Source organism: Amia ocellicauda, chromosome 16, assembly GCF_036373705.1.
Source record: "Amia ocellicauda isolate fAmiCal2 chromosome 16, fAmiCal2.hap1, whole genome shotgun sequence".
Classification (NCBI taxonomy): domain Eukaryota; kingdom Metazoa; phylum Chordata; class Actinopteri; order Amiiformes; family Amiidae; genus Amia; species Amia ocellicauda.
The window spans coordinates 9,500,481-9,522,316 of NC_089865.1; the positions used below are offsets into that span (position 1 = coordinate 9,500,481).

The 21,836-nt window shown below is 36.1% G+C and overlaps 1 protein-coding gene across 3 annotated transcripts; it reads right to left on the bottom strand.

Moving 5' to 3' along the window:
• Positions 1-135: 135 nt before the first annotated feature.
• Positions 136-21,776, bottom strand: prpf40a (PRP40 pre-mRNA processing factor 40 homolog A). Of its 3 annotated transcripts, none has more exons than XM_066687804.1 (27): positions 21,718-21,776; positions 20,383-20,463; positions 20,130-20,270; positions 18,633-18,707; positions 15,497-15,527; positions 15,374-15,396; positions 14,594-14,671; positions 13,820-13,930; positions 13,398-13,518; positions 13,124-13,148; positions 11,673-11,897; positions 11,420-11,525; positions 10,407-10,471; positions 10,113-10,277; positions 6,377-6,485; positions 5,901-6,051; positions 5,444-5,577; positions 4,839-4,953; positions 4,263-4,354; positions 4,056-4,172; positions 3,660-3,797; positions 3,330-3,425; positions 2,946-3,032; positions 2,752-2,845; positions 2,444-2,505; positions 2,141-2,314; positions 136-1,292 (listed from the first exon to the last, which is right to left on the bottom strand). In XM_066687804.1, exons 1-27 carry the CDS (start codon positions 21,736-21,738, stop codon positions 1,203-1,205), a joined length of 2,727 nt encoding a protein of 908 aa, XP_066543901.1. In that variant the 5' UTR covers positions 21,739-21,776; the 3' UTR covers positions 136-1,202. The 3 variants fall into 3 exon arrangements, with proteins under 3 accessions (XP_066543901.1, XP_066543900.1, XP_066543902.1); XM_066687803.1 differs by having other exon boundaries at positions 4,263-4,375; XM_066687805.1 differs by lacking the exon at positions 20,383-20,463 and having other exon boundaries at positions 4,263-4,375.
• Positions 21,777-21,836: the final 60 nt, after the last annotated feature.

Sequence of the window (21,836 nt, forward strand, 5' to 3'; positions counted from 1 at the left end):
AAAATCTATTTGCAGTATTATGGTTTTTAGAAGTATGGATTTAACTGTATATTTGAAACCAATTAACTATTACATTCATAACTGAGTGAATACAGTTGGCACAATTAAAATAAAGGGCAAATTCCAACATTTAAATTTGTTTTTATATAAGGTTTTAATTGTATCATTCTTGTCAAACCAGCAATTCTGTACTTAAGTCTTAAACAAAAATGGGGGTAGAGATGCATTCTGCATATATACTGCCTGTTCTCTGAACCCGGCATGGCTGTACACAATCACAAGACATTTGGCTCTTTGTAAATGTCAGATTTATAACTTGAATACCCTACTGAATAAATGTAACACTAGTTTCTGAAAGGTGTACGAGAACTAAAGATGAATGAAGACCCTTATTTTTATTCATTAAAAGAAAAAAAGCTCAAGACAAAAAAAATGTATTTGTACCCACATCCTACAGGACAAAGTATAGAATTAACAGTTTGCCTGTGAGGTAGGGTGTAATTACATGATTTAAAGAAATATCAGTAAAAAATTAGGTCTTCTTGCCAAGATACTGTAAAAGTTGAGCAGGAACAACATAAGACATAAGTGTACAGAAATTGGTGGATGACATTTAAAAAACAACAACCTGAAACTGATAAGAAAAGCACTGGCAACATTGAAACTGATAATGTAGAAAACCAGAGAAAAATTAGCAAAAATATCATTAGCAAGTTAACGTTTTCTACGTTCCTATCATGGCTGATGATCACTTTAGACAATTAAACAAATTCTTGCCAAGTCATAACAAATATATACAGCTACGGAAACAAGCATTTTGAACAAGTTACATTTGAAGACGGAAATGTTTTGGGGGGGAATAAAATGTAATGTAAAAAAGAAAAAAAGAAAAATTGCAATTAAACCAGCAAATATTTCACTAAACATTTTGCCCTGTCTTGCTTACAACTCATGAACCAAAAAAGTTAAATAAAATGCACAAGGACTTCAATTTGTCAGGATATTTAATGTATCATTAATAATGAGAGATTTCTGAAGTATTCTTGTATCAAAATCAACTCAAATGTATATGAGAATGCCATTACAGATTACACAAGGCAGTTGGTTCTCTAGATCTATCTTGTTTGATGGGTGTTGCATGAAAGGTATAGCATAAAATTCAAGGAATGCAAAATGTGAACCTAGATACAACAGGGAAAACGTCACGGCGCATCCAGCTGCTCCAGAAGAGTCCTCCTCCGCTTCTCCAGCTCTCCTTCACTCAGTTCACTGCCTGATGTGTCCCATCCACCCTGCAGAGGAAATACTCATAAGGTAAGTGACGGGCACAGAATAGAAAAGAAAACGTGTGCACTTCGTTTATTTGCTATAATCTTTTATTTCGGTTTTCAAGAGACAATTCCAGAAAAACACTTTTACTAAAACCATTGACTGACAGGAGGCCGGAGTGGCCCTTAGGAGACATTATTTTTACAACATGAAATTGTTCATTTATTCAGAGATGACCTTGGCTATGTATGGTCCATTTTTCATAAAACTGCTAAAAAAAAAAAAAGACCCAGAGAAAATATACATTTAATAATATTCCAATGTATTGTCAGCATCTGCAGTGATCTACTTGGTAATTATACACACACCTTCTACATGGAAATTGTGCACACATTTGCACACATTTAAAACAAGTATTAACTGCACAACATGCAGAATACTTAGACAATACATTATCAGAATTAAAACTACAATAGAAATATGTCAGCATCATTATTTTTATGTCCATCAATCTCCGCACTGTGAATTGGCAGTTACAGCTAGAAGAGGCACAAATTGACTTTTTAGTGCTACATAAAACAAGGGGGAAACAAATCTGTACAGTAGAACATTACTAGGAACACACTGTATTCTGTATCCTGGATCCATGACTAATTGTCATTTATATATAAAAAGTTGATAAACCAGTGAATTTGCATGCTGTCCCAGTACTACAATTAGTTGGCTAACAAAGTATTAAGCAGATCTACACCCCCCACCCTCACAAACACACCAATTACAAAAAGTAATTGTCAATTTCAATAATAATAAAATAAAACTAGAAAAATCATGTAGCAGTTACACCATATTTCCCTGTGAATTAGACACTCACTTCTTCCTTTGCAGATTTTCTTTTTGGAGATTTCTGCTTGGATTCTGAACGAGATTTGCCTCTGGACTTCTCATTCTCTTTCTCCTTTTCCCGTTCTTTTTCCTTGTCCCGCTCCCTGTCCCTGTCCCGCTCCCGTCCTTTTCTCTCCCTGTCACCTTCAGATTCAGGAGATGCCTGTAATGGAGAGTCAAATCCCATTCTGTGAATACACACTACAGATGTTCCCTAATAGCCTTAAACAAACACCACGTCCAAATGTTAAATGATGGGACGTCAAGAACGGGATTAAGAGGAGAAACTTACAGACTTGTGTCGTCTTTTTTTCCCCTTCTTCTTGTGTTTCTTTGATTTCTTGTAACTTCGCTCTAAAGGTTACACAAACAAAACATGACCGATCAAAGCATTAACAGCAAATATCATTCAAAAGTATTTTTTTCCACCTTTGTATGTACATAAACAGTTCTGAAATCAATTATGAATCCTATGCCTTGACGATTTGCTTACAAAAACTGACTGAAAGGTGTTCAGTGTCATCTCTTATTCCAACAATGCTCCTCTGTCTAGAGTAAAATGTATTCACCAAACCTTTTTAAAACATCCGCTCTACACACCTGATTCGGCACTAGAGGAACGCTCAGATGGGGATTTTGATTGGGATCGCTTCTTCTTCTTGGAATGATAGTCATCCTCCTCCGACTCAGAGCCCTGACACACAGAGACAAAAAAAAAAAAAAAAAGGTGATATAAAATGTGGTTCAGAAGAGCATGAAACTCGATTCTTTAAATCTGATTAATCATATCTTACGGAGCGAGAGCGGGAGCGCTTTCTGTGGTGTTTTTTGGACTTTTTTGAATGTTTCTTGTTCTTTGAATGATGATGTTGGCATTCATGCTGTTGGAGGAGAAAAGGAAAGTTTCAAATACGTGTCACAAACACAAAATGCGAGACACAAACATATGGTTTTAAACCAGTTTGGATATAAAAAGCACATGTATATGCACATTCAATTTGACCAAAGTTCAGTGTAAAACGGACATATGACATGATAAAAACAACATATGAAATGTTTATAATATCAAAGCTGCAAACTAATCAGATTTCTAAAACAATGTCACAAGCATAATTATATAAATCACTTCCTCTTCTTTACAGCTTTTGTGATTTACAATAAGAAAAGAGAACCGTTACCTCCAAGACATGTATGAAATCTTTGAATATACGCTTTCTTTCAGATTCTAGTGTAATATCTTCAAAAGCTGACTCCTTTAGGAATCTCTCTCGAACCTATGTAAAATAAACACATTTCTGGGATCAACAAATGCAAGAAAGTGCCCAAAAATGAAACAAATGCCAGATACATCTCATTAGCAGTATTAAAAGAAATACATGAAGGAAAGATGCATATCACAAAGTATTGCACTACTGCATATTGAATACATGAATCTAGAACCTATGTATCTAGTAAAACCTAAAAAATCTATCATAATTAAAGCTTATGTAATTGCAAAGGAAACCTACACTCTCCCATGCAGAGTCGGGCTCAAGTGGTGGGGTAGCTTGCTTTAGCATGCTCTTAAAAGCAGCCTCTTTTCTCTTCATCTTCCGGGCTTCCTCCTTCTCTCGTTCACGCTCTCGAGCTTCTGCCTTCTCCAATAACTACAATACATAAAAAAGCCACAGTCTGTAAATACAATTGCTGCTTGTGTTCGTTCAGAATCACTGCAGCTCCTTAAAACTTTGATCTGATGAGCTAGATGATATTTGAGGTGTAGAGACAAACCTCCATCCCAATGACATACAGGAGTACAGCAAACAAGAAAACATTAATACACACACAAACGTATATACATGGAACTGTTCGCATTACAGTGAAAGTGGAAAGTGATTTGAAGGAAACAGAACTTGTGCACTTACGCTGTTGAAGGCAAGTTTAATGTTCCCAGCATCTAGTGTGGTGGCTCGTTTATCTGAACTTATGACAGTGCCAAAGTCCTCAAAACCAGTATTGACTTCAACTGTGAATCCTTTGTCCTACAAAAACGAAACACACACAGACTGGTTTGTAGGTAAGAGTGGAGGAATTTGATTCAGGCTTCATTTCACATCAAGATTGAGATTTACCTTAAGAATGTCCTTTATTATTCTCTTCTCGTCGTGATACCGGGCTTTTAAATCTTCAACGTAAAACTTAAAGAGGTCCAGTGGTGTCGAGCCTACAGAATACACACCAAAGACTAACATGAAAAATGTTACTCAATATTCTGCTCATACATTCAAATGGCACACATACAAGTCACTATCAGCAGATCAAACATCTAATGGTGGAGAGATTTTATTTGGTAGGCAATATTTTTTAAATATTTTATCACTTGGTAATGAAAGAACTCCACTCTTAATTTCTTGTTCATTTTATAATTATGCCATAATCAGACCATTACTGAATATAAAACATTTCACATCCAACATTTTCCAAGTTAACTTTAACCTTGAAACCTAAATTCCACATTAATAAAATGCCTTGTGACAAAGCAATTAACCTAAAATTGTACACTGTAAAATAAAAACGTATTCTTATTTTAGCTTTAGCTTTTAAGATTTGATAAGTTGCCTGAAATCCTAAAAATAATTGCAAAATAGAAAAGTCTATACTTTTGTTTTTTATTTAAGCAAACACAAAAGAAAAACAAAAAGGCTTACCAGGTTGCCCCAGCATGTTAGCAAATCGTATGTCTGAGCTGACAGTGGGGTACATCTCCATCCAGGCAGACATCGAATGCAGTTGACCATGGTCATGCAGCTCATCGAGGAATTTCTTTAAAATGGGAATTACTTTATTAATTTATTAAGGCACACTACTACAAAATCCTATAGCCTTCTACCCTATCTAAACATATTGAGTTATATTAATAATATATTAACCCATGCAATATCATGCAATACCTCAGAAAAGCAGCTTTGGGGTAAAAGGTTTGTTTAAAATTTGCATATACAAGAAATTAAATTGAAGCTGAAAATTTGGGAACATTTAAAATCAGACTGAATAGGATGCTTGGATCACTCTTATTAATGGACACCAAACGAGCACAATGGGTCGAATGGCCTCCTCTCGTTTGTAAACTTTATGTTCTTAAGTGTCTTGACCGTGGCTAGACATTACCCCTGCTGAAACATTTGAGATCAACACAATAAGTGTGGGAAACAAAACAAACATTCAAAACACAACCCAATACATGTTCAGATGAGGTTTCTTACTCATTTCAGTAAGTCTATCCAGGACATCCATTTGATGGACAGCATGTTACCTGAAAGGCTTCTCGGTTCTTGCGGTGGCGTCGTCTTTCCCTCAGTAAAGACTTCTGTTTCTCATCTTCCTCTTCTTTCTCCAGGGCTCTTATGTGTTCCTCAAAGCAAATCAGGGCATCCTCCTTATCCATGTCTATGGACGCAAGAACAGCAGCAATAACAATACTTTGAACATATTACCATCACTGGATTAATTAAATAAATCGTGAGATGTCAAGAATATACCACACAAGCTACACAGAAAATATCAGTATGCTTCTTTGGCGTTATATTACTCCTTTGTGTTACAACAATATTGTTCTTAGGTAGCACAGAAAACATTTTAATCTTTACAAACGAATGACAGACTTGTTTACTTATACTTTGAAGTAAATCTAAATTGTACTGTAAAGAAGCAAGAAGTCCAGTTCTTTGGACCTGTAAATTAAGACTAAACATTTTGTATAAAAGACCTACTTTGCAGTTCTTCATCTTCTGCAAATGTTGGGTTGTCCAGGAGGTACTGTTGCGCCTCTGACCATGTCGTACGATACGTTACATTGGCCATGTTGTCCAAAATGTTCTTCAGAGCTTCCCAATTGCGCTTTCTTAACTGCTTTGCTTGTTCCTAGACAGGATTGAAGTTTTATTTGTGAGAATGAGTGTAACTAAATTGCGACCATTTCTCTGGTATCTACCTAAAGACTAATGAAAGGCAAGGAAAAATGTAGTAAAAATATTAAATCCATCATTTTTAATAATAGGTAAGCCACAGACTGAATCATCTTTATTCTACACTAAAACACATACATTCCAATTAAAACTGAGAATAATAATAATAGAGTATGGAACATAACATTCCTAAAGTTGACGGGGGTGAAAAAAGCACACTTAACTGCCTACATGTAGAGGATCAAGCAGGTTCATACTTTATAAATAAATACATGGTTTACCTTTTCCTTTTTTGCTAAGTAGAACAAAACATCTTCATAGATTTCCAGTCTATCACGCTCTGGAACAGTGGACCACACTTCTGCCTCGCCGAACATCTGCTCAGCTTTCCTAACACACAAAATGACATTCATTTAGACATATGGATATCTGTACATAAGAAAATGCATGAAAATATTTCAGAAACATTAAAAATGTTTCAAATTAAATGTAATCTGTAGGTCAGCTCTACGCAGCACTGTATATAAATTAAATATTAAACATGTATTGGTCTGGCTGTATGTATGTACTGAGAGCAAGGTGTCGAATCTGTAACCACCTTCCACAAGGTGGCAGTATTCCATCAGAAAACAACATCTCTCTCAAACTGCAATTGGCTGAAACTATCAACTAACATTCCTATATTAATACAAATCCAGTTAATACGCACGTTCCCCCCCCCCCCCCTTATTTATATAAACCTTTTATTTAATAAAGCAACAACAAAAGCAGTATCATTTGGAATTGCTGTTTCTGGAAAGACAACCATCTTGGTGGAAACTAAACAGAATTTTGATAGAAAACCATACAATAGACGACCTACTGCAACACAATCCTCAACCTGAATAGAAAAAACACACAGGTCACTTTCCCCTTATAATATCAGTATGAAACTCTTGTAGACATTCAAGGATACTGACGTGTGACCAGTGAGGCTTTTACTGTGTTTACTGATCTCTTGCATGCTGTGATACTGGAGTCATCATCCAGCTGGCCGCAGAGAAAAAGAGTACAGCTGTTCACTAAATGTGAAGCCAGCAGGTGAACTGTATCCTCCAGAAAACTAGGGTAATGACCATGACGACAATATGGCCCTAACGACTGCATTGAAGTCCCCAGCACATGCCATTCCACAAGTCTAAAATGTAATTTTAATACACTTCACTCCTGAGAGGTGAATTTTGCTCAACAGTCAAATAAAACTTCAGTTCATATCTGCAGTATCCCATTAATTTACAATCCCATGTCAAATCAAAGTTTAATTTTCCTTATTTTTACAGTTTGTTGGAACCTAAATACATTTTGCAGTTTAAATGTATGAATTAACCCATTTATTTCCATAACCAATCATATGCTCTCTCATTAGAAAAAGGATGGAAAGACTGTACAGAACCTACAGTTCATGTACAATTCAATTTATACAAATATATTTTAACATTACATTTTAAAATTAATAAACACATTATGATGAATTCCTATTAGAAAACTATATTTGCAATATCATCTTTGGACAGGTCAGTCTATTTAGCGATGTTAAATACATTAATGCCACTTATAAATATTCCAGACTGGACCTGGGGCAATCATTTCATGTTAAAGTTGAACTAATTTCATAAATCAATCCTTAAACCAGAACTGAAGTAAAGAGGAATATCAACAGACAGCTTATCTTGCTATAGGGAAGAAAGAAAACCATGTTCATAACTGCTGTCAGAAACATTACATTAAATGTTTTATGAACCAAAATAAAAAAAGGCAAAAGCTGAAACAGAAAAAAAGTTGAGAGAATTGAACTGGGATGAAAATATCTGAGAAAGTATGCAAGAGTAAAGCCTTATCTACACTAAACAGATCAGGCTGAGAAAACACAAAAATGAGGAATACAAAACAGCACAAACTTCTAAATATAGCCTATACATACAGTGAGGGAAAAAAGTACTTGATCCCCTACTGATTTTGTACGTTTGCCCACTGACAAAGAAATGATCAGTCTATCATTTTAATGGTAGGTGTATTTTAACAGTGAGAGACACAATAACAACAAAAAAATCCAGAAAAACGCATTTCAAAAAAGTTATAAATTGATTTGCATGTTAATGAGGGAAATAAGTATTTGATCCCCTATCAATCAGCAAGATTTCTGGCTCCCAGGTGTCTTTTATACAGGTAACGAGCTGAGATTAGGAGCACTCTCTTAAAGGGAGAGCACCTAATCTCAGCTCGTTACCTGTATAAAAGACACCTGTCCACAGAAGCAATCAATCAATCAGATTCCAAACTCTCCACCATGGCCAAGACCAAAGAGCTGTCCAAGGATGTCAGGGACAAGATTGTAGACCTACACAAGGCTGGAATGGGCTATAAGACCATCGCCAAGCAGCTTGGTGAGAAGGTGACAATAGTTGGTGCGATTATTCGCAAATGGAAGAAACTGTCAGTCTCCCTCGGTCTGGGGCTCCATGCAAGATCTCACCTCATGGAGTTTCAATGATCATGAGAACGGTGAGGAATCAGCCCAGAACTACACGGGAGGATTTTGTTAATGATCTCAAGGCAGCTGGGACCATAACTAAGAAAACAATTGGTAACACACTACGCCGTGAAGGACTTAAATCCTGCAGCGCCCGCAAGGTCCCCCTGCTCAAGAAAGCACATGTACAGGCCCGTCTGAAGTTTGCCAATGAACATCTGAATGATTCAGAGGAGAACTGAGTGAAAGTGTTGTGGTCAGATGAGACCAAATTCGAGCTCTTTGGCATCAACTCAACTTGCCGTGTTTGGAGGAGGAGGAATGACCCCAAGAACACCATCCCCACCATCAAACATGGAGGTGGAAACATTATGCTTTGGGGGTGTTTTTCTGCTAAGGGGACAGGACAACTGCACCGCATCAAAGGGACGATGGACGGGGCCATGTACCGTCAAATCTTGGGTGAGAACCTCCTTCCCTCAGCCAGGGCATTGAAAATGGGTCGTGGATGGGTATTCCAGCATCACAATGACCCAAAACACACAGCCAAGGCAACAAAGGAGTGGCTCAAGAAGAAGCACATTAAGGTCCTGGAGTGGCCTAGCCAGTCTCCAGACCTTAATCCCATAGAAAATCTGTGGAGGGAGCTGAAGGTTCGAGTTGCCAAACGTCAGCCTCGAAACCTTAATGACTTGGAGAGGATCTGCAAAGAGGAGTGGGACAAAATCCCTCCTGAGATGTGTGCAAACCTGGTGGCCAACTACAAGAAACGTCTGACCTCTGTGATTGCCAACAAGGGTTTTGCCACCAAGTACTAAGTCGAAGGGGTCAAATACTTATTTCCCTCATTAACATGCAAATCAATTTATAACTTTTTTGAAATGCGTTTTTCTGGATTTGTTTGTTGTTATTCTGTCACTCACTGTTAAAATAGACCTACCATTAAAATGATCATTTATTTGTCAGTGGGCAAACGTACAAAATCAGCAGGGGATCAAATACTTTTTTCCCCTCATTGTATCACCATAGGTTTCACCGATTCACTAAAAAGACCCCTCAATAAAAAACTGGTTTCTTAGTTGAAGAACAAAATGAGTTGTGATACTTCTGTAAAAATGTATGTTAATTAACCACATAAAACACGAGTAATGTTTCAAAGCTATGTTTTCAGTGAATCCCATCAATACTGAATATTAAGGAGCTGAAAAAGCATACTGTATTGTTTTTGATACTGCAAACATTATACATTTTCATTTTGTTGATTAAGCAGATCTATCTTATAATGTTCTTCCTGCATCAATATTATAAATGCTAAATCAGTTGTAATGAGGTTAGGCCCAGGCACACTAGCTCATTTTGTAAGCATAAATATTAATATAAAGTAGCTATAACTCGGTGGATGAACTGTGACTCAGCACTGATATATATTTTAAGTACCATGAATAGAATTGTGCACTGAAATTCACAGCAACATTGTTGACAATAAAGTTTAAGAAACTAAAACTCACTTGTATCTAGTGGTTGATGTCATTTTTTCATGATTTTCCAGGAAGCGCTGAAAGGTTTCTTTGGACTCTTTGTACTTAATCCTAGCCTCTTCTTTTTCCTCCTTCTCCGTTTGCACCTTGTAAGCATTAAAAGCTTGCTTCTTCTCACTCAGTTTAGGCAATGCACTTTGGAGGGGGGAGAAAAATTATTTATTAATATAAATAAGAAAACATGAAAAAAATACAAACATCTTGAAATAGACATTAATTTGTATTCAGATATACAGATAAAGATAGGATTCATAATATACCTACCTATATCTAGGGTCATTGATGATCATTTTCATGGCTTGCTCCCATGAGGCATTCGATGAAACACCCTAGAAGATAAATACACAATGTCATACTACGAATTTAATTTAGAAAACTAAAAAATTGTAAACTAAAAAGTCATTTCATCACTAAAAGTAATCTATAGCAGTGAACACATCATTTCCAATTTTAGGGAACTTGGCAACTTTGGGGGGGGGGGGGGGGGGAAGGAGAAGAAAAAAGACAATATATTTGAAAAGACACCTAATCTTCTGGGAATTTGTATGGGGGTATTTACTATTAAGGTTTACTTATTAATGGTCTACATGTTATCATTGGACAGTCAGCACGATGACGTTGCAATTCCTGGTGAAAGGATAGTAACAGAAGTGCTCTAAAAAGCAAACTGCAAAGAACTGCAAACAGCAAGTAACAGGTCTAAAAAGTGAAGAACAATAGTATGCCAACATGAAAGTATATCTGTGGATTTCTCATCCTGGAGTAACTAATTCACTTTAGCATGTCATTCAACACCAGCAATCTGGGCCAAGCTTTCAGCCAACCTTGCTAATTATAAAGACACAGCAATTAAGATCTGTTCAAATTAGGCACCAATCTCAAGAGACAGCTTGGTAAACTAAATTAAACAGCTAAAAATAGGGGTGTCAACTTTGAGAGAGATTGCAAAAATCACCTAAATTCAAAACAAAGGGAAAACAGAAAAGAAAATGCAACAGTAATACAAAGGGTTACAAAGGGAAATAAAATCTCTTCAGCATAACCATCAAAATATCAGTTTGTAACAGCCTTCAATATTTGCAAATCTCTCTACATTTTTCTTCTGTGATGAGATTAATCAGACCAGAGTGTAAATAGACATTAATAGCAACATTTAAAAAATGAATAAAATGCTCATTACTGGAAAAAAAAAAAAAATCTTGAAAAAATTATAGGATTGTATATAGACCAGGTTTATAGCTTTGAACCTGAAGTTGAAAAACTGCAACTGCCGTTACCTTTTCCTTTAAAAGCTCTTTGAATGCCTGTTTCGCTTCTTCTTTTGTATTCCATTTGTAAACCTTCTTCACAAGTTCTGGTCTCTCTTCCTTCTTGTGAATATCACTATTTGAAAATGGAGTCAAAATAATGAGCCTCACACAGTATAAAACTATTTGTTACAGAAAAAAAAAAAAAAAAAAAAGTCAAATACAGATTAATACACTGCATGCATTATAAGTGAACAGTAATTTTACTAATTTTCCAACCCACATGGAATTCGGAGCCTCATACTTGACGGGAACTTCCTGGCTGGGTGCTTCTTCTACAGAGTTAACGATGGCTTCGGCACTGTCCTCGGTCGTCTGCACAGGCACTTGCACAGGTTGCTCTTCGGTAAGCACGGGGACCACAGCTTCAGCCTCCACCGGTGCGGCAGCTGAACTTTCTGCTGGAGGCATGGAAGGAGGGAGAGCACTTGCAGCAACCTCAGTTGTCCTGAAAAAATAAGATACAAGCATCAGATAAACACAGTTGCATTTTGATCAAATAGTGATAACAGCTTACTAAAAAAAATTCCACATATTAAATATACATTCTTCTCATTTAAATGCCTGAAATTATTTCCTGGATTTTTGGGGTGTTGAAATTAATTCTGCAAAACTAAAATTCACCTGCTACACTTCTCCACAGCAGGGGGTGCAAAAACAGATGTCAGACCAGATCAGCCTGCCCTAACCGATTTAAGTTGACCAAATCCCATATTAAAACTGCAGTGGTTAAAAAAGGCACAAATCACTCCAAGAAGATGGATACACTGGCTGTGTAAGACAGGAAAATGGATTAACACACTCAACCGGAATGTTTTTTTTATTTTTCGGTTTTGTTCCTCCAAAAACAAAAAAACCTGAACTAAAATGAGTCTGATACCGGAACTTTGGAAGACAGTTGATCAATAGTTGTTGTGGGCCACATGTTTATCCCCAGGTTGTATGATAACGGAAACTGTGGAATCTTCCATTATCGCCCGTGTAGACCTGTTAAATTATGTCGGATTCTGGCAGCCATCATCAGCCCCACGACTGCAATTCTTTCGACAGCAGAATTATTGTATATGGTGACATGCTATGCGATCTATAAACCTACAAGGTGTGGGCTCCTGGGCCACTGACAGACTGTAGGACACGTTTTATGATATTCTAACCAGATCGATAGTATTGGTAAACAGGAAACAAAACGAAACACTGAACACGACTGAGAAAATATGTCTACCATACTGTTGTGGCTCTAATGGAGGCTGCTCAGGAACACTGGTGCCAAGCCAATCTAGTAGCTCAGCAATCACATGCTACCTTTGCTCTAATTGTATTTAGCTACTTAAGCACTGCCACTGGGAGTTAGTAAGCGGCAAAGACGAGAAGCAACAGGGCCGATCCTGGAGAGCGTTTCAGCCTCATTAGCTACTTAGGAACCACAGGATGTTCCCAGGTGTTGTTCAAACAGCAGGATAGGATGATTAAACCCTCCTGGACTTCGGTGAATATAATTAAAGCAACTTTTTTTATGTTTAAATGGTAAAAAGTGCACTCAAACCATACACAGTAAACTCATTTATACTTTCCAGATAAGATTAATCTTGACTTCCCTGCTACTGAAAATGAAATGAAAGATCTAAAAAGCAAAGAGACGATTGAGGAAAACTGTTAATGATTAATATAACATACCCATTCTCCTCGGCTTTGATCATCGCTGAAAAAAAAAAAATTGGTCAGTTAGACACGTACACAAACATTACATACTTATTACATTTAGTTAGACATTATTTCACATTGTATATTACATAAACATTCTGTTCTGATAACCAGAATAACTGCACAAAACACCTTTTGCAAATTATTTTAAAACATGCAATGAACAATAATTGTGACTATAAGATCTTATTTAACATCTGTGTTAAATCCTAATTTTGGGAGATCTGGAAATTCAAAGTGGCATTACCTTCAAGATCCTCGAGCTCCTTCGGTTTGGTCCACCGGGACTCCTTTGTTTGAGAATTATAATAATACGGCTTCCCTGTATCTGATTTGTATTCTTTCCAAGGACATTTTGAAAGCAATTGCTGTGAAGACAAAAGTGCAATATGTGTTGTGTTGACATTTTAGCAAGATTAAAACTGCACTGATTGATTGCAAAAGTAGTATAAAAATTTAATTAATGGATAAAGCTAAGAAAATTACTTACGTACCATGGAAATAAGTGACACATGCAGAGTTTACATTTATCCTTGCGTAAATGCAATCAATCAATGACATTTTGAGGTAGCATTTAAAAATCTAAAACAAATATTGTGACAGTGCTACATGCATTGTAAATCAGCACAAGCTAATACCAAAACTGTATTTTAACCCACAAATAATTACCTCTGCAGGGGATTTAAGTTCATCTGGCTTTTCCCAAGTTGACTGTTTAGTTTCCGTGTTGTAAAAATAAGTCCTTCCATCGGGGGATTTGTGTTCCGTCCACAACGATTTCTAAGTTAAAAAATACATCAATTAGTACCAGCTATGATAAAAAAATAATATACATGAGCACAATAAAATAAAAATATAAAACTTGCATTACAAATACAGGTCTAGTTTTTTTAACCACTTTCATATACAGTGTAATATTAAATCAAGCATTAAAAATGTATATATTTACGCTCTGTGAGGCTGATGTTATAACATTAATAACCTGAAAGCATGATGAATATATTGTATTGATATATTCTCCTGATCTCATCCCAGCAGTCTTTCTTGATCAAATGGCCTACCAGACAAAACAGCTGTATATGAAGAAGTGTACTATTAAAACTTGGAAATCAAAAAATGAATTCAAAATGCTAGATATCTAAATATTCTATAATATGGAATACTCTATACTTTCATAAGACTTTTAAATATACTGTGTCAAATACAAAATGTGTTATGCAATGAATGCATTAAATTGTGTTAAAAACAGTCCAGTACAACACAGAAATCAAAACATTTAAACTACTAAGACAAATGCATATGAATGCAAATACACTATTTAAAAACAAATGCTACTGAAAACATGAGTTAAGTTCTTTGATGGAGTTTAGTTTTTTCAGTTAAATGTCATTTTGGGGTGTAATTTCTTAATATACCCCTCAAAAAAAATTAAAATCTGTTAACCTTCTTTGGTTGATCATCTTGTGGGGAACTGCTTGCTGTGGCAGCTTGCTGGACAGCAGAAACTGTAGGATTGGTTGCCTATTTTAAGACAAAAGCATTATAAATATATTGGATTGCCATTACACTCCTATGTTGCTTTCAGTTTTCTCATACAACAATCTAGACTTCATTACCTATAACAAGTTTAACAGCGAAGCAAGTTCTTGCACAAGTTCAGTAGCCAAGTTATTTATTACTGCCAGCTCTTAATGCATTTTTTGTGACATTTGCAAGAACTGCTTGGTGAGCAGTGTAATGCGTTAGCCCTGCATTAGGATAATAAATCAAAGCTATAAGATCTCATGTAACATTTCAGAATTGGATGAAACCAAAATGACAATTTTAAAATAGTCTTGTCATTTAATCTCCACATTTAAATATAAAGAACATGCTTTTTCCTTGTATAATATTAAAGAATGACTATTGTAATGCATCAAAGTGTGACTACTAATATTTAATTCTGTATATATACAATCAAAATCTCCATCACATTCATGTGCCTTGACAAGAAGTATAGTATATATAGTACTGTCTTGTGACATGAAGTATCCATCAATACAGGGGAACATTCTGGCATTGCCTTTATGAGTTGAGGGTAAACTACAAGCATTACAATAAATGGAGAACAGCAGTGAAAAGTCTGCAATTAATTAGAAAAGTGTTACTTTTTATATGTAAGAGACAAAACCACTCTCAAACCTCTAATTCAGGCAACTTTAATTCATAAACTTAATTACTCACCAATGTTCCTGATGCAGTCGGAGCTGAAATGAAAAAAAATATCATACAATGTAATACCTCACGAGGCCAAACAAGTGTAAAGTGATGAAGACATGCACACAAAAAAAACTAATGTAGACTTACCTACAGCAGTATCAGAAGCACTTACCCCAGGCTGTTAGGGTGGGGAGGAAATAAAAAGAAAGCCCAGTGTTAAAGATTTGAGCTTAACAAACAGGTAGAAGATTTTCTTTGGGAAACTGAAGAGCTACTAAAGTGTGTTGTTATAAAATATTATAGATCAGCTGAACACAGTTGATGGACACATCTGAAATGGGGTGCATTTTTATATATACACCGATCAGCTATAACATTATGACCACCTGCCTAATATAGTGTAGGTCCCCCTTTTGCCACCAAAACAGCCCTGACCCGTCGAGGCATGGACTCCACTAGACCTCTGAAGGTGTGCTGTGGTATCCAGCACCAAGACGTTAGCAGCAGATCCTTTATGTCCTGTAAGTTACGAGGTGGGGCCTCCATAGATGGGACTTGTTTGTCCAGCACATCCCACAGATACTCGAGTGGATTGAGATCTGGGGAATTTGGAGGCCAAGTCAACACCTTGAACTCGTGATTCATCAGACCATGCCACCTTCTTCCATTGCTCCGTGGTCCAGTTCTCATGCTCACATGCCCATTGTAGGCGCTTTCGGCAGTGGACAGGGGTCAGCATGGGCACCCGGACTGGTCTGCGGCTACGCAGCCCCATATGCAACAAACTGCAATGCACTGTGTTCTGACACCTTTCTATCAGAACCAGCATTCACTTTTTCAGCAATTTGAGCTACAGTAGCTGATCTGTTGGATCGGACCACACGGGCCAGCCTTTGCCTTGGCCGCCCATGACCCTGTCGCTGGTTCACCACTTTTCCTTCCTTGCACCACTTTTGATAGGTACTGACCACTGCAGACCGGGAACACCCCACAAGAGCTGCAGTTTTGGAGATGCTCTGACCCAGTCGTCTAGTCATCAGAATTTGGCCCTTGTCAAAGTCGCTCAGATCCTTACACTTGCCCATTTTTCCTGCTTCTAACACATCAACTTTGAGTACAAAATGTTCACTTGCTGCCTAATATATCCCACCCACTGACAGGTGCCATGATAACGAGATTATCAGTGTTATTCACTTCACCTGTCAGTGGTCATAATGTTATGGCTGATCGGTGTATACCTTTCTTATTAAACACGAAGCACAAAAAAAATATATATCACATGGGTGATGAACCAAAAGTCTGTCGTAGTGCAGTATATACACAAATGAAGAAAAATGTGAAGGATGGAAATTTAAATTACCGGATTCCAAATCTACTAATTGTTTGTTAATAAAAGATTATATTTTTGGTGAGGAAGTAGTAGAAAATACTTGGTAACATTGCATGTGAACCAGGGAAAGATTATGTTAATCTTCCCCGATTAAACAGTGTTTGCCAGGGAAGCTTATGAGAATATGCAAAGTTGATTTAAACATGATCCCATTCTGTGTCAGATTTAGCTGTGTACGCCCAAAAAATGAAATAAGGCCCTTCCTAAGACAGATAACACAACACAGCATTATTCAGGTGCAGCAATTCACATTTAACTATAAACAACTTAGACACTGGCTGCTATTTTGTGAAGTGGCAATAATAGTAATCATTTATTAGAACGTTTTATAGTCTAGATATCAAACATTATTGTACGAATATTACATTTAAAAATATTTTAACAACTACCCTTTCCAAACCTTGTGAATTGTAATAATCTGAGAATTAAAATCGGTTGAAAATAAGGAAATGACACAATCCTGACGTATGTGACAACAAACAAATCATTTGAAAGGCTGTCGTTTGGAAGTTAAAAGTGCTGCTTATATAACTGTTTCCCTATTTCTTACCATGTAGAGCACAAACCGTTCATGAGCATTTAATCTTTCAATTACAGGGGGATTTAACAGGAAAAAAAATCCATAATCCTTTAAGACAGTCAACTCTACTTTAAAATGACAAAAAGGATTACATATACAAGACAAATCTTTGTTGTTGTCTCCAAATGTATTCATACCCTTGATGAAATGTAACTACAAGTTGATTTAGCAAGCAAATGCAGGTGGACACTTTTTCAATATAAATAATTAAGAAAAGGATTGTATGGCAGTCAATATTGTTTGTTTAAATAGCATTATGTCAAAAAAAGTTACATGTATTACTAAATAACCAATGCTAACTTGTTCTGCAGTCATCTTTTTGTGTATCCTCCTTTGTCTTTGATAACATGGAGGTGGCCCTTTCTGTAAACTTTGAATAAGGTTCATCATCTGCTCAGGAGGGAAATTTGGCCATTCCTCCAGCTGGTGTCGTATGTGTTTTTGGACATTTTTTCCAGTTCATACCACACATGCTCTATTAAATTGAGGTCTGGAGTTTGTGAAGACCAATCAAGAATGTTTCTCGAAACGTTTCACTTTTTTAAATTACATTTAATCTGGACACTGCATGTATGTGTATGTGTGCTTGTGTGCAACACTTTTTGTTCTTTAATTCAAATAACTAACCATAAGGATTAATTACTGATCACACACTTTTTAAACCAGTGCAGGACAACACATATGAAGTGTAATTAGTCCTAACACTAATTTAATTAGCAAAGTTATACTAAGCAGTATTGAACCAATGGAAACAGAGGATGCACATTTCCAATCCCATTAAGCTTAAGTTATTGGATTCAATGCATGTAACAAAATACTTTGATAAGAGAATTAACAGATGAACCAACAGATCTGGTTATAAAACACTAGTTCAATGGAGTCTTGATTAGAAACAATTCACTTAAAACAAGCCTGAAGTAAAAACACTGTTTTAAAGGAAAACTGGAATTTGGTCTGCTAACTCTGTCTGTTTAGTCTGTTAATCACATCAAAGTTTATCCAAATGTAAAGTTTAAAAAAATAATCTCCACATACCAACAGTGAGTAAGCATTCAAGATAATGTAGGAGAAATGTAAAGCTACACATAAATATTTGAAAATATGAACAACTATAAAAATCCCCTTATCTTAAATGTAGTTTGCTATGGATGTAAGGCAGTCTACTGGTATAATTAACAAATGAAACCAATCATTTTTTCTATACAGAGCTATAAATAAAAGCTCCCACGCTGGTTATTCTTTACACTGTTAATAACATTAATGGAGCTTCTCAAAGCAAGTTATTTTTAAACATTCAACAGAAAATGATTTACCGGTTGCAATGGAGCAGCTGGCATTCGGGGTGGCATCATCATTCCTGGCATCATTGGTGGCATCATGCCTGGCATCTAATAAAGGGAACTCATGAAATATTCATCTGACTTGCTAATTTGTACTTCATACATAAATATAAAAATGAACTGAGGCTGAAGCTGCAAAGATATGCGACTGATTTATGTAAAGCAATCAAGTTGGGCTTGTGTACCATGTACTAACAAAACAAAGGCAGGTGGGTCTCTATAGAATAATAATAGCTACTTGAATGCTCTCCAAATACCATACATTTTCACTATGCTAATAATGCCAAAAAACACTAAAATCAATCGATTTACTGCAAATAAATGTTTAACTTGTATGCAGGGTTTTTTTCCATTACACAGTGTAGTCAGGGGCACTATACTAATACAAATGCATTTCATTTAAAATTGCTCTCCTACAATTTTATAATGTTGTATTCTATATGTTCTTAAATCTGAACTTATATATAGCCAAACATATGTGAAGATATTTAGATTTCATTATTAGTATGAAGATCTTGTATATATAGTCATCATACAGAAACTGTGGGCTAATAAATGTGTTAATGTTGGATATTTAATTTTAAATGACAATTGTCAGCCTCTGGAGCATTATAATGCAGCAGATTTACTTTATGGTTTTCCTAAATTATCCAACACTGTGCAAACCTTCCAAAACAAAATGTGTTGATGCCTTGTATTGAATTTTGAACTCTGTATTGCGCTTATGTTTTGTACGTCGCCCTGGATAAGGGTGTCTGCCAATAAATAATAATAATATTATTATTATTATTATTATTAATAATAATAATAATAATAATAATAATAATACAATATCTTGTTGTGTATTCTTGAGGTTTGCAGCTTGGCTTTATTTACCAAGATTATTATTAGTAGTAGTAGTATTTATTTCTTAGCAGACGCCTGTCTCCTGTCTCTACATGTATGCATCATTTCTACATCTATTACTCAAAAGGACAGGAATATTTACAACCAGCATCACACATAAATCAAGGGTTTGTTTTTGTACTGTTGCACACTTACTGATATCAGTAAATAGATAAAAAAAAATAAAAGTGTGCATTATGCTAAACAATCACAATACGGGTGTTTAATCAAGACAGAATTAAGGGAAATGTTTCCATGGAAACTATACTTATATGTTGCTTTCATGTTTTCAAAGGTACCTAAAAGGGGTAGATTTTCAATTAGTTTGTATTAGGCCCTTCTGTAATGCTGAAGCTCAGCTGTTTTAGGCTGTGGACTTGCAGTGTTTTTGAGGATGCATACACAAGGTCTTTCCTCTCTCTCACTTGCAAGTATGGGGCTTGGAATGGGGAGCAGACTGGATACACAATAGCTGGTTGCAAATTAAGAGGGTAAATAGATAAATGGCAATTCAATTTTTAATACATTTTTGCTTAAGGAACTCCCAAACACCACCATGTTCATTTTATTTACAGCTTCTCTCACCTGACCCATTGGTGGTCCTCCCATTGGGGGCATCATAGGAGGCATCATTCCAGGGGGCATAGGTGCCATGTTTGGAGGTCTCTGACCCATGGGTGGCATCCCCATGGGAGGGAAATGAGGTGGCATTCCAGGTGGTCCCATCTTAAAATACATACAAAGAAAAAGTAAAACTCACAAGACATTCTATTTTTTTAACCACCAAAAAGACAACAGAAACACTCAAGAATAAATTAACTATCCAACACCAACTTACAAATGGCAGTGGCATCCCTGAAGGTGGGACACCTGGGAAAGGTGCTGCTTGGCTCGGGCCATTATTACCATCTGTTGAAGACTGTCATAAACAAGAAACTAAATACAGTTAGTACTGCATTAATCTATGTGTATAACAGTGTCAGCCAAGTGTATCCAAAATCCTGTAAAGGTTTATTATGTGGTTTTTAAATGGACGCACCACAAGGTAACTAAAATATGAGCAATTATAACAATGTAGGAGACTGCTTGATGATGATAATCAATAAACTGTAGCCCAAACATAGGTTTGAATTTGAATTTCAATGTGAATGTTTTCAAAAGTTGTCTAGAAAGTGTTCATGCCTTCAATTAAAAAAAACTACTAGGTTTTAAGTAGTACTATGAGGAACGCTTAATGCATCTGAACCAAGTTTCCACAATGTTTATGTTGATAGGGATATGCTTTACCATTCCCAATGAGCACTCAATACCCTATTTATATTAACAGGACTACACTACAGTATCTTTCATAATTAGAGATTAAGAGGAGAAGATATTTTGAAGAGAATAAATCATTGAAAACCTGCAATTTCATTATTCTTGGCATTATTTGCAAACATCTCTATAATACCACCTCAAGGAAAGTAAACCCCCTAAAATTTTTACTGGTTTTAGAAATATCAAAGCCATCAAAATTGTGCAATACTTTTCATTGGTGACATGCATTAATCAAACTGGAATTTATGAGAAGAAAAACACAATTACATTATGACATCAGGTCATTGCTGTGTGAGTATAACGTGACAGAGCACGTTTTAAGCAAACTGCATTTATTACATTAATTTTGCATACACAAACATATAATCCATACAATGCGTGTCAATGTTACTTTTTTCTACGACAGCTAGTTATCATGGATGAAGCTAGAATGAAACAGCTAGCTAGAATGAAACACAGTACTGGAAATAAATGGACAAAAACCGCGAAAAAGGTCTGTTCAATATTTGGACAAAGCATCGTTATTAAAAGCTGGTGGGTCAATGTGTCTTGTGGAAGCACTTTAAAAACACATTGTACTGAAGTGGAGGAACAAATTAAATACTGAACTACAATACAGTTAAATGGATGACACTAAAGAGCTCCGCTGGAAGTAGTCTATTGAATAAAGAGATCCTCTGGACTAGAGGAAATTGTCATGCCGAGTCATAACCGGCGTTAAACATCTGTTATAGAAAGACTGTGAATTACTTATGGTTCTTCATCTAGTTACTTGGGGATTATCTTCTGAGATTTTCTATTATAAACCAACAAATCAGAGCGATATCTTTTAAAAGTATCTCCAAACTTTACTCACCATGTTGGCTGTGTACTCCATGACCCGACGTCTCCACCTCAGAATAAGACGTAATCCGATTGGTCCATTCTCGGCAGTTCAGAGGGCAAAGGTGAAAACTATCACCCATCAGGATTGCC